This window comes from Colius striatus, chromosome 3 (assembly GCF_028858725.1).
Source record: "Colius striatus isolate bColStr4 chromosome 3, bColStr4.1.hap1, whole genome shotgun sequence".
Classification (NCBI taxonomy): Eukaryota; Metazoa; Chordata; class Aves; order Coliiformes; family Coliidae; genus Colius; species Colius striatus.
In genome coordinates, this window is record NC_084761.1 from 18,009,579 (window position 1) to 18,021,750 (window position 12,172).

The 12,172-nt window shown below is 58.7% G+C and overlaps 1 protein-coding gene across 4 annotated transcripts; it reads right to left on the minus strand.

Moving 5' to 3' along the window:
* Nucleotides 1-241: 241 nt before the first annotated feature.
* Nucleotides 242-9,939, minus strand: ERN2 (endoplasmic reticulum to nucleus signaling 2). 4 transcript variants are annotated; one of them, XM_061993472.1, is made up of 21 exons: nt 9,852-9,916; nt 9,350-9,616; nt 8,930-9,002; nt 8,532-8,604; nt 8,247-8,369; nt 8,059-8,160; nt 7,524-7,785; nt 7,341-7,419; nt 7,101-7,251; nt 6,414-6,535; nt 6,014-6,190; nt 5,514-5,766; nt 5,158-5,248; nt 4,470-4,659; nt 3,695-3,794; nt 3,331-3,530; nt 2,486-2,633; nt 2,261-2,388; nt 1,902-2,025; nt 1,526-1,593; nt 242-1,451 (listed from the first exon to the last, which is right to left on the minus strand). In XM_061993472.1, the coding sequence occupies exons 3-21, from the start codon at nt 8,930-8,932 to the stop codon at nt 1,266-1,268; spliced, it is 2,580 nt and encodes an 859-aa protein (XP_061849456.1). In that variant the 5' UTR covers nt 8,933-9,002; nt 9,350-9,616; nt 9,852-9,916; the 3' UTR covers nt 242-1,265. The 4 variants fall into 4 exon arrangements, with proteins under 4 accessions (XP_061849456.1, XP_061849455.1, XP_061849454.1 ...); XM_061993471.1 differs by having other exon boundaries at nt 9,224-9,616; XM_061993470.1 differs by having other exon boundaries at nt 9,133-9,616.
* Nucleotides 9,940-12,172: the final 2,233 nt, after the last annotated feature.

Sequence of the window (12,172 nt, forward strand, 5' to 3'; positions counted from 1 at the left end):
GAGGTTGTTCTAACCCACAGGCTAACAGCCTCCCCTTTCCCATCTGGCTGATTTTCTTCATTACCTGAAAGATGTTCATAAAAACAAGTCTGGAGCTAGCGAAAGATGCCTGCTGTGGCAGGCTTTTGCCAAGAGCCCAGGAAGCTGTCTTGGCTTCTCTCCCCCCCACTGACTGGTGCTCTCAGGCCAGTTTATTTTTAAGCAAGACAAGCTTGTTAGGTTTTTTTAAATAACATGTTGTATAAAATGCTGTAAGCAGTACAGTATTCTGAAAACAAACCCTTTTGTGACCATGTAACAAAACCACACCCCAGCACCCAGGAATCGGATTGTACAAGATTATTACTCTTTCAGAGAGGAAGCCCTGCTGCAAGGCTCTTGTTGCCACGGCAGTGCCCAGGGCCCAGCAAGTGCTGCCTGTGGAGGGCGAAAAGGGGATGAAATACTCGTGCTGGGGGCTGCTGTAGACCAGAGCATCCCTGGGCTGCCTGCCTGCCTGCAGGCACAGGCCTGTGCTCAGATGGAAAGGATCATTCCATGCCTTTGTGTCCTCAAACCAGCTGGGCTGCTGTGTGAACTGCTTGGGGGCTCCTGGGCTCAGGGCTGGTATAGGCTCTGGCCTGGCATCATTACAGGCACTGACCATACCTGGAGAAAATGAGATTAAGAACTTCATTCTGGGATGGTGCTGAGGCCCTGTCTTCAGCAGCCCTGCTGTGAACAGCGGCTCTGAGCTCTGGCTCCTGTAAACTGACTCCCTGGGCTGAGGGATCATCTCCAGTGTCAAGACTGGTGTGTCAGTCCTGGATATGGCAATCTTAGACACATGCTCAAAGAGCTGCTTTACCAGGTGTGCAGCATGGGAGGGTGCACAGGGTGAAGCTCACTGATCCCTGGTGTACACACTGCTGGGACCTGGCCCGCAGGGGCATGGCTCTGTGGTTACACTGCTCTGTGGAGGCACAGCTCTGCCAGCTGCCCTCAGGAACAGGCAACATCTTTCTTCTCAAAACATTGTCCACTGAAGGCATTTTCTTCTCTTCTCTGACAGAAATGCCTTCAGGTGTCTTGAGTCTGACTGTGTTGGCAAATAGAGGAGTGCCCAGTGGGTCCCATTCTCACCTCTTCTGTCCCATGCTGCTTGTACCCCTGTGATACTGGGCAGCCGGGGCTGCTCCCAGTTGCTGTGAGATAGAGTCACTGGTACAGGCTGGGCAGGGAGTCAGCAGCCTCACACTGCCGGTGCTGTCCCAGCATCTTCCTGCTCACTTGTCATCGCCTCCCTGGCAGTAGTAGCAGTGGAAGAGCCGCTCGTGGGCACAGACCCGCATGGCCCCGTGCGTGTGCAGCAGCAGCCGGGGGAAGCGAGAGGTGAAGTACTGCACAAAGCCATCAGGGATGGAGCCCAGGGCTGCCCGGACGTCAGGCGGCAGCTCGTGGTAGTGGTGCTTCTGCAGGAGAGAAGGTGAGGTGAGCAGGGGCAGGGGCAGACAGCGGGGACCTGGGGGAGCCAGGACAGCTGTACCTTGTTCCTCATGGCCCGCAAGAGGTCACGCACTGAGCCCCCCTTGTAGGTGCGGAACTTCCTCAGGTCTGGGGAGAACAGGAGAGACGCTGAGTGAGGTGGATGCGGCCGGGCAAGGAGCTGCCACAGCCCCCTGCAGTGCCATTGCCACCCAGGCCCTGGCGGTGCAGCCTGCTGTGAACTTGCACACCGCTCTGCCCTCCCAAGGCAAGGCTGGCGTGTTCACCTGCCCTGGGATTTGCCTTCCTGGCACAAGCAGGTACATCCTGCCCAGTAAAGGGCACCAGACCCAGGAGCCCCAGTCCCTGCCCTATTCTGTGTGAAAAGCAGGAGCAGGCAGGGACAGCACCAGCAAGCCTGGTCCTGCCACACTCACCCATCTGCAGCGGGAGGGAGATGTGCATCCTCCAGTTGGTCCTCACCACCAACCGTGCCCCTGCCTCCAGGCCTGAGACGATGGGCCCCTCAGCAGGTTCCTTCTCGATGCGGTCACTGATGTCCTGCGTGCCCGAGAGCAGGGATGGGTGGGTATGGCACTGCCCTCACCCTGAGCCCTCCAGCTGAGGTGGTGCCCAGGTGGGACAGAGACAGTTTGGCCCTGGTCCCAAACCCGGGGACCCTCCACCTCTTCCAAAAGTAGCTCAAAATGAGCCTCCTGTCCTACACAGCTGTGACCAGCACTTGTTTTTCAGAGCACGTCTACATTCACTGCCCAGTGGGACAGTACATACTCACCTGGAAGAACTGCAGCTGCTTCTCCTGGCTCCAGAAGAAGGGGTGTGCGAGGACCATGGGGGCTGAGGGCCGTTGCTGGGGGTCGGGGCTGATCATTGCTGCAATAAGCTCTCTTGCAACAAGCTTGTCTAGCAGAAGCAACAGAACAGAGAACTAATCCCACTGGGAAGGACTGGGAGCTGTGCCCCCTCCTCCAGCGGATGTGCCTGTGGGGAAAGGTCTCACCGTGAGCTTCTTCCTGCAGGCAGCTCAGCTGGTAAGAGCCCGACAAAATGTTGGCCTGTCGCCGCAGGCTGTCCCCAAATGGATGCTGCCCTCCTGACAGAACGTAGTAGAAGATGCAGCCAGCTGAGAAGATGTCCACGGCACACGTCTGCAAAACACAAACAGGGAGATGGGATCCTCAGAGCAAAGGACAAGGAAAGCTTTTGCCTCCCCACTTTTCCATTCTTTTGTGTGAATGCTGAGTCACTTGCTAGAGAGCTGCTGGAAAATGCAGTGCATCAGGCCTCCTGCCTGCTCCACTTTCTGGAGTCAGTGAAGCACCCATCACATTGGGGCCTTATCAAAGAAGAGGTTTTCGGAGGCACAGACAGAAGTCAGGACTCCACGGCAGGGCTGCTGGGGTCTCAGCGGGCTGTGCAAACTATCTCCGGAGTGAGGTTATGCAGAACATGCTGCCAGCACCAGTGTATGCCCTGCCAGGGACCAGTATGGCAACTGGCTTCCAGCAGGAACAGGATTCCCTGGGCTAAACAGCCAAGCAGAAGCACAGCCCTTGCAGTGAGCCATGGCCTACTCCAACCTCCCCACCCTGCACTTCTCAGCCAGCTGAGACACTCTGTACTGAACAGAGCCAGGCACCATCCCCGCAGGCGCAGCCGCTGACTGAGGCAGTGCTCTTGGGGAGTGCTGGGGCCCTGCATTGGGGCTGGCTTGGGTTCTCAGAACTTTTGTCTTAGTTATGCATTTCAGCAGCACACCATGAGGCCACTGCCAGCATGGGGGGCTCTGCCGTGATGGGCTAAAGGAGGACCCGAGGCGCGGGGTGGCATCCACGGTTCACTGACGGGGTTCTCCTTCGGGGCCTCCTGCAACACCTCAGGCGCAATCCAGCCCTCAGTGCCGGGGATGCCAGAGCGGAGGCTGAAGCTCTGTCGTCCCCCCTGAAGCTTCTTGCAGAGGCCAAAGTCGGAGATGACAGCTCGGATCTGCCCGTGGCGATTTGGGACAGAGATGAGGATGTTACAGGGCTTCAGGTCACGGTGGACTGGAAGAGAAAGTGCACAGCATCACCTGTCAAGGCAGCAGCAGGGCTGAAGCAGAGAAGGTCGCAGCCTGCTGCCCCACACACTGCCCACCCCGACAGCTGCTGCCTGCACCCTGCAGCCCCAGCCAAGGCCAGGACACAGCCAGGACACACTGTGTTCTTACCAATGCTGAGGGAGTGGAGGTGAGCCAGCCCGGACACTGTCTGACGTAGCACAGATACCGGGTCCAGGCTGCGACGATCAAAGCTGGGGCTTTCCACATACTGGAACCACACAGAGGCAGAATGAGATGAACTGAAGCCAGATTTACTGAGGCAAAGAAGACAAGCCTTGATGGGATACACACTTCTCACTAGGCTGACAGAGGTGGAAGGAGACAAGCCCAGGTGGAGGCCATTTGTGCCCAAGGCTTGCCATTTCCAGATCTACCAGCTGGCATCTATTCCCTCTGCAGCAAACTGCCCTCACTTATGCCCTCAGGCCTCCACAGCCAGCACCACTCCTGCTTTACATAGTGGGGAAAGGATGCGATGCCGGGACTTGGAGCTGCCCTGTCTCTCCTGAAAGGGCAAATCAGCAGAAGCACAAGCACAGGGCCTGACTGATATAGGAGCAGCGCTGCTGCTGCTGCTGCTCTGCCTCTCCAAAGTACCTCGTGGCCTGCCCATGCCCAATCCAACCCCTGTTCTCTCTGACTGCTGGGAAAGAGGTTTGAAGTAGGGCTGTATGTCTGTGGCGAGGCAGGAACCCCAAAGAGGGCTCCAAACCCGGGAGCCATTGGCTGCCAACCCTTGGGCATGCACAGCTCCCTGCTCCTGCTGCAGCACTGCAGGATCTCCTTAACAGCACAAATTAAAGCCTTGGCAACTGCCCTACAAACAAAAGGCTGAGGACATCTAGGGCAGCCCCACAGGCCCATCTGTGTGCCCCAGGCCCACCTCCTGCAGCGTGGCAGAGCAGAGCTCGATGGCAATGTAGTGGAACTGCTTGTCCTTCTCGGTGCAGAAGTAGCGCACAACGTGGGGATGCTCGTCTGACTCCCGGAGCAGCTGCACCTCACGGTCCACGAGATGGAAACACTCGGGCAGCAGGCGCTTCACAGCCACATTACGGCCCTCAAACCATCCCCTGTGTGGAGAGGTGACGGCAGCGTCTGTGCACAGCCCTGCCTGGCCACAGCAGAGCCTAGTGCTGCAGGTGCACCGCCCAGCTAAGCTCTGGCTGCTTGGAAACTTGCCCCTTGGGGTTCTCAGCCATGGATCACCTTGGAGTGACTCAAAGACTTGTCACAGCCACAAATCCCTGCAGCAAGCTGCTAACTGGGGGCTCTGTTGTCCTTTTTGTAGTAAAATAACCTCTCTTGCTTTTTACTATGTTTAGTGCTGGGGAATGGGCTCAGCCAGAGCCAGGGGAACATCCTGGTACTGGTACCTGGTTACCACAGGCCATGAGCTCAGCCTCCCAGACAGGTTTGATGAGGACCATGAAAAGGAAGTGTGGCAACCTATTTTTGAAAACCCTGAATCAACAATCACCAACCAGGGAAGGAGCTGCCTTGGCACTGGCCTTGTATCTCCCAGGAGAATGAGACCAGAATGAGGGCAGGCACCCCAGTGTGCCACCTACCTGAAGACAAAGGTTCCTCCAGCTCCATGGCCCAGCACATCCTTGGGGTTAAAAGAAACTTTCCCAACTACAATTGTGTCTGGTTCTGCATCTGCAGAAGAGGAAGACAGCCATCCTTCAGCCTGTGAATCTTAGTCCTACACAAAGGACATCTTTTTAACCACTTGGTCATTTCTTCAGCCCTACTCCTGCAATTGATTTTGTAGCCCATGTTTATCCAGGAGCAGATCTTGCATTTCCTCTCACCTCAGCTGGGCCACAGCCCTTTCCCCTGTGAGACATCTCTGCTCCCGCTTTGGGTGACAACACCTACAGGCAGATTGCCCGACACCTTGCCCAGTCCCACCAGCACACACCTGCGGCAGCTGCCGGGACAGCCAGGCCCGGGCTGCCCACCGCATTACCCAGGTCCTGTGGGCCGGCCAGGGGGCTGGAGCTCTGCCAGAGCCGCCCTGCGCTTCCCTGGCTCAGCCCAGGCTCCTCAGGCTCTGCGGGGACACTCTCCCTGGAGACCCGTCCCGGGAGCAGCAGCTGCTCCTGCTGCTGCTGTAGGAGCTGAATCTGCTTCTCCAGATGCTGCTGCTGCACTGCATGCTGCTTCTGCAGTTTCTGGAACACAAACCATGGGAGTGCTCAGAGCAGAGCTGGGGCAGTGGCAGGGCTCGGCACAGGCAGCAGTTAAGGCATTGGCAGGGCTTGGCACAGGCCACGCGGGCACCACCAGTGCACATGGGGTGGCTCATTGTAGCCATGGCACTCCTGCTTGTGCCCAAAGGACAGGAAAAAAGGAATCCCTGACTCTTGAGAAGTGGGATGTCTGTGGCTGGTGGCAGCTTTTCCACAGGCCACCACTTACCGTGACCAGGAGGAACAGGACGCCCCCACCCAGCAGTGCTGTGCCGACACCAGCCATCACCAGATCCCAGGTGCCAGCCTCCGGGTAGACCTCCACTGGCTCCCTCGGTGTGGGGTCGGGCTGGAACTGCCCCTCACTGCGGACAGCCGGCTCCACTCGGCTGCTCGGGGCCAGAAACTGCAACAGACACCCAGATCTGAGTGAGCCCAGAGGAACAGGCTGCTGGGCACTCAGGTTTGGGACCCCCTTCCCACTACAGCCCCACACACAGCAGTCCCTCTTCATGCTACCCCATGCTGGGGACCCACCATCCAGCCCCAGGCAGCCCAGACCCTTCAGTGACCCAGCACTGCCTGAAGTAGGCAGCTGAGGTAGGACCCAGCAGAGCTCTGTCACTCACATCATCGAACACCGTCCTGGCAGGAGAGGCCCTGGGGATGATGGTTTCTGTGGTCCTCCTCAGGTTCTCTGGGAAGGCTCGCAGCATCGTGGTGTGCACCACAGGAGGCAGCTCGTGGTGTCCTGCAGTGGGAGGAGAGCAGAGCCAGTGTCAGTTGGCCACAGCATCAGTACTTCACGTCCGCAGCTCGACATGGACTCGCCAGATAGCCCTTGCTCTCCTGGAGAAGGGCTGTCACAAAAAGGTCACACCTGCCTGCTCCATCCCCAGAGAGGGAGACCTGGAGGAGCAGCAGTCAGCAGAGAGGCAGAGGGCAACATCCCCTGTCTCAACACACAGTAGGTCCTGAGCCTGCTCCTCTGTGCCTCCTCCGCCACTGCTCTGAGACACTACCCCAATTTCCAAACACATCAGTGCAGCTGTCGCCCCTGTGACAGCGATCCCAGGCTAATTAACCCAGTGTCTGTGTGCTGGGCTCAGTGCAACAGCACACCTACCACGGGCAATTGTAAGCCCTGCTTCAGAAGTTCTCCCTCCTAGGGAGGGGACGGGGATGAGCTGAAATCAGCCCCAAGGCAGTCACTCAGACCCTGAGTGACAGCCTCGGTCCCAATCATCCCACTGTGCACGCCAGATCCTCCACGAGTGTGGACACAGGTGAAGCCCATGCCCACTGAGGGTCCACACCTATTAGGAGCCACTGGTTGTGGGGCGAGGTGATGCTGCCCTGCGGGTACTTCACGTCGGTGCTGGGCGTGATCTCGCACTCCCCCGACTCCCTCATGGTCACGTCGTCCGTGGTGGGGCCGTTGATCCTGGCCAGCGTGATGCCCTGCGGCTGGAGGCCCAACAGCTCATGGGGCACCGCACAGCCGGGCCGTGCACCCGCCCCAGCTCACGCTGAAAGAGGCTGGTGGAGACACTCACCACCAGAGCCACGCTGCTGTGGACCAGGGAGGTCAAGGCGTAGAAGCTGGCTGAGTGCTTCCCCACGTAAAGCGCTGGCCTGCAAGGCAGGGACAAGCATCAGCCCTCCCTCAGGCACAGATCAGGGTGGCCGAGCACGTGCAACACAAGTGCCACCGGCTGCCACCCACAAGAAACACGTACAGCAGCTGAGTCTTGGTGGCGGCAAAGTCCTTCACGGCCTGGTAGCTCCACTTGAGGAGGTGGATGTCCTGTGACTGGAAGGTCAGGTAGCGCAGGGTCTCCATGGCCAGGTTGAGGTGGGGGACACGGCGGAGGCTGTCCTGATGCCACACGTAGATGCCGACCACGGGCGAGCCATAGTTCTGTGCCCACAGGACCTCTCCGCTCTCCTTGTCCAGTGTCACCACCAGCCCATCCCCACTCGAGGCGAAGTGTGCCATCTCTAGGCAAAGACAGGAGAAGGGGTGATGCAGTGGTGCTGGCCGTGGGGCTCCATCTCCCGCACTCCTGCCACCGGCTGTGGGCGGTGCCTGCTGCTCTGCTCCTGCAAGAGCTGCGGCAGTGCAGCAGCCATTTTCCCCAGCAATCAGCATTGCTGAGACCCGCTGGCCCTGGCAGCATCACCCCAGGGACCCCGCACAGCCGGGGTCTCCACTGCGAGCAGGGTGCCGGCGAGCTGGTTCCCGTGGCTCCCGCATGCAGGGCAGCCACTCACTGTAGCCGTAGGACTCGTCCCAGAGCGGCGCCGAGTAGTCAGAGAAGGTGGCATTCCAGCGCAGCTCCCGCGACTTGGTGTCGTACATGGTGATGACGTACTCTGGGGATGAGAGCAGGGCACGGGGTCACCGCCCAGTACCCCGTTCCTGGGGCTAGATGGATGAAGGGGGAGCAGGACAGGCTTACGGGTACGGCCGATGTAGAGGAGGGGACTTGATGGGCACAGACCATCCCAGGCCTCTGTTGAGAGAGTGGTCTGCTTCTTGCCTGACTTGGGGTCCACGATGAACCAGGTGTCCTGCTTCTTGCCTGAGGATGAAAACAGTTTTTCTGTAAGTGTCCACATCCCGGCTGCTCATCCCTGAGAGCTTCCTCCTGTCCCTGTCCCTCCTCAGCTCCCGCAGCCCCGACACAGCCCCTCCTCTTCCCCTCCCAGTGCCCGGGACCAGTGGGCAGCCGGGTTCAGCGTACCAGTGTAGAGCACACCGTCCGAGCTGCGGCACGGCGAGGACTGCACCAGCTCCGGGATGGTGAATGGCAGCTTCTGCAACAAACATGGCAGCAGGGACATGGAGCCTGAGAAACACCTCCCCGAGCAGCCTTCCTGCCCTCAGAAGCAGGGTGGGAAGGAGAGGTCCCCTGGCACAGCCTCCTCCTCCTCATCTGCCTTCACTGCTCAACTCCAAAGCAGGACAGAATGGTGGGGAAGGAAAGGGTCCCAGCCCCACATCTGCCCCACATCCATTCTGTAGATATCTTCCAGGTACCAAGGACATGCCAGAGCACCCCACAGCCTCGGGCTCAGCCTGCCCAGCACATCACCCCCATTCCCCCAGCCTGGAAACCCTGAGCTCTGCATCCCCACTGACCATCAAGCCTTCTTTCTTTTTTCCTCCCAGGATATACAGGCTGCCATCATTAGGGTCTGGAAGGAATGCTGGTCTGGAAAGGAGAGAGGAGGATGAAAGGTGAGCTGGCCCCTGCCTCAGCACGTGCCAAGGGCTAAAGAGGAGCTGCACTAAAGAAACTCCTTCCTGAGTTTGCCCCAGGGTGATTCACTATGGGGCTTGACCTTTCCTGGAAAACTCCAGCACTGGATTGGAGAGGAGATGAGCTCTGGCTCTGGGTCAGCAGCATAACTGTGCAGCCACCCTTGTGCCTACCAGCCTGGCTGGCTCAGTGCCATGCCCATCCCAGGGAGCTCTCGGCTGTCTTGTCTTCCCCCTGCACCTTCAGCTACATTTTCCTCAGCTTCTCTCCTATGCTTTTGTGCGTGGTGCTGCTGAGACCTTCTGGGCTGTCTGTAGAAAGGGAGCAGCAATTCCTCCTCCTCACGCACAAAGTGCTAGCACAGAGGGTAGGTTTAAGGCAACACTACAGCATGGGCTTGCAAGTTCACTTCTCTGCCGTTCCCCTCTCTTGATGTGAATCTGCTGGTTCCTCAGGGCAGTCGTGCAGCTCCCAGAGGTTCCTGCAGTGCCTGCCCTGCAAAGGGTGGTCTGCCTGTGGCCGGGACACTCACTCTGACACATACACCGGCACCTGCAGAATAGGATCTGAAAAAGAGAGTGAAACGTCAGCAGCCTCTCCCTGAGAGCGGGGACAACGTGGCAGTGTTTACTGAGCGCAGACACGTGCCCTGGTCTGCAGCCTATTTGCATTTCAGACCCAAAATAGGCACTGGTGGCAGTGGGGGTCTGGCTCTCCCAGGGCATGACCAGGCCGCAGGGTGCTAGTGATGAGCCCAAGGAGTCGTGCTGTGAGTGAGCACTCCACCAGGTCACTACTCACCATCCTTCAGGGTCCACTTGATGTCCCCTGTGCTCTTGCTCACTGCGTGAAGGTTTCCATCCAGAGTGGATACAAAGAGCAGAGTTTCTGGGACAGTCACAGCACTGCCTTTGAGGCACTATGGACAGAAATGCCATCCTGAGAGAGCAGGGCCAAGCTTGGGGATGAGCCCCCATGGCCTGGCCCATCTCAGGCAGCTCAGCAGCCACCCCTGCCCTGCCCATCGCAGCAGCAGACTGCAGGGAAGAGCCACAAGTCCCCTTCTCATCCCCACTGAGGCACAACTGGGAGGAAAAATCATATATTTCCTTGCACCTGTGTATTAAATCTGCTTCTTCCTCCAGCTCCAGCCATGCAGGACAGCTGCAGAATCACATCTGCTAATGGCTGTTCACGGGAGCTGTGTTTTATAAATCCATTAAGCCCCGATACTAAGTTTGTCACACTCGCGGTGGGCTGCACCACTGGCAGCATGCGGTGCCTGCGGTCTCCGGCTCCTGCAGCGCTGGGCACATCCCACCAGTGAAGCCCCTGAGCCACACAGCCTTTCCCCTTCTCTGCCTCAGAGCCAGCCTTCCTGCCAGGGACAAGCTGCATGGAGGCTGTTCCAAGCCACAGCTCCTGGGTGCCTGTCAAGAGGTGACACAAACTGCACAGCTACCGGCACCTTCTAGACACAAACGGGTTGGGTGACTTTTCATGCCAGAAATGCAATGAATGCTTGCTGGGGCCTTCAAAGCCAGACATTTCAGCTCCCCTGATACTGAGGGAGTAATTGTGAACTCACGCAGGGCAGAGGAACTACTGCTTCCGTGTACAGCGTCCGTACAGCGAGTGCCAGCTCGGCCAGCGGCACACACACCAGCCTCACCCCGTCAGCAAACAGGATCAGCAAACAGCACGGGGACTCACACAGCTCCAGCCAGAGGCAGGGCTGACGAGGCTGTCCCGGATGCCAGAGAGAAGAGCAGTGCCCAGGCTCATCACTGAAGCCAGTTGAGCAAACTGTTGTCCTGGTCACTAGCGAGGGGTGACCCAGGGACATCACCTGCACCTGGCATGCTGCTCCCCTGGCAGCTCCCCCTGCCTCCCACCTGCTCTGTATCCACTCCTGGAGCCTGAGCCAGGCAGATTCTGGCCTGGGGACCTGGCCAGACTGAAGAGCAGGGACCAGCTGACAGCCTGTACCAAGACAGTGCCCTATGTGTAGGCATATGCCTGTCTGCAGAGCAGAACCCAGTTGTAACAGACCAGCCATGGGCCAGGAGACACATTCTCCCTTGAGTCCCTGAAATTTCCCCATCTCCAACACCACAGCCAGCAGCCCCAACACACGTCGGGTCCCCTGTTCTCTGGCTGCACCTCTTGCCAGGAGTGTACACCGGCTCCCTCTCAACATGCCACACCACAGCTCCTCTGGTTTGAGCCCAATTCTATTATTTGCCCCTTCAGCTTAGTTTTTAAGTGAGGTCAGAGCAAGTTTCCTTGCTCTTGCTTTGCCCAGAGGACACAGTGGGGCAGGGACCAGCTGCCAGGACAAGCCAGGTGAGCAGACACGGAGCTTCTGCAGTGAGGCCACCTGCACAAGGGAAACAGAACTGAGACTGCTGAGCCCTCCCAGCTGTCAGAGCTGCAGTGGGCTCTGTACTCAAGGGCTCTGTTTATCGCTCCCCCAGATGTTTCACAGTTTCTTCCATTTCTTCCACAACTCCTGTTTGGGTTTTTTTTGGTGACAGAGCACTCAAACAAAGGTTGTCTCGTCTGCTCCCCGCACACCGCCATGGGCAGAACTGGAGGTGCTGGGAGCTGCCCCGGCCCCACAGCTCCCAGTCCTGTCTGCCCCAGCAGCACTTCAGGCCAGCCTCAGCCCAGCAGGGTGGCTGCTGTTCCTACGAGATGTGCTCTTGAGGCTCCCACCATGCCAGCCTGGAGTTTCCAGCAACGCCGCGGGCTCGGGGGTACTCGCTCTCCCAGCGATGGAGGGTATGGCACGGCACAGCACACACAGAAACACGGCGCCAGCGTCTGCTGCTTCCTTTGCTGGAGCAGCTCTGCTAAAGTCTGCCAAAAACACTTTGGCACACTGCCCACGCTACGTGAAACACCCATGGCTACAGAAGCTGCCACCCGGCTCCTGAGGGCACCGCACTCTGGCGGGCAGCAGCGGGCAGGAAGGGGCCGAGTGCTCCGCGGCAGGGACTCGGCGCTCAGCCCCGGCCTGGCCCAGGGGTGGGGATGTTTTGCCAAGCAGACACCAGCCTCCGCCCTGGGTGCCGAGCCGGGCCGAGCCGCGCCAGTCGCCGCTGCGCACCTGCCGCCGC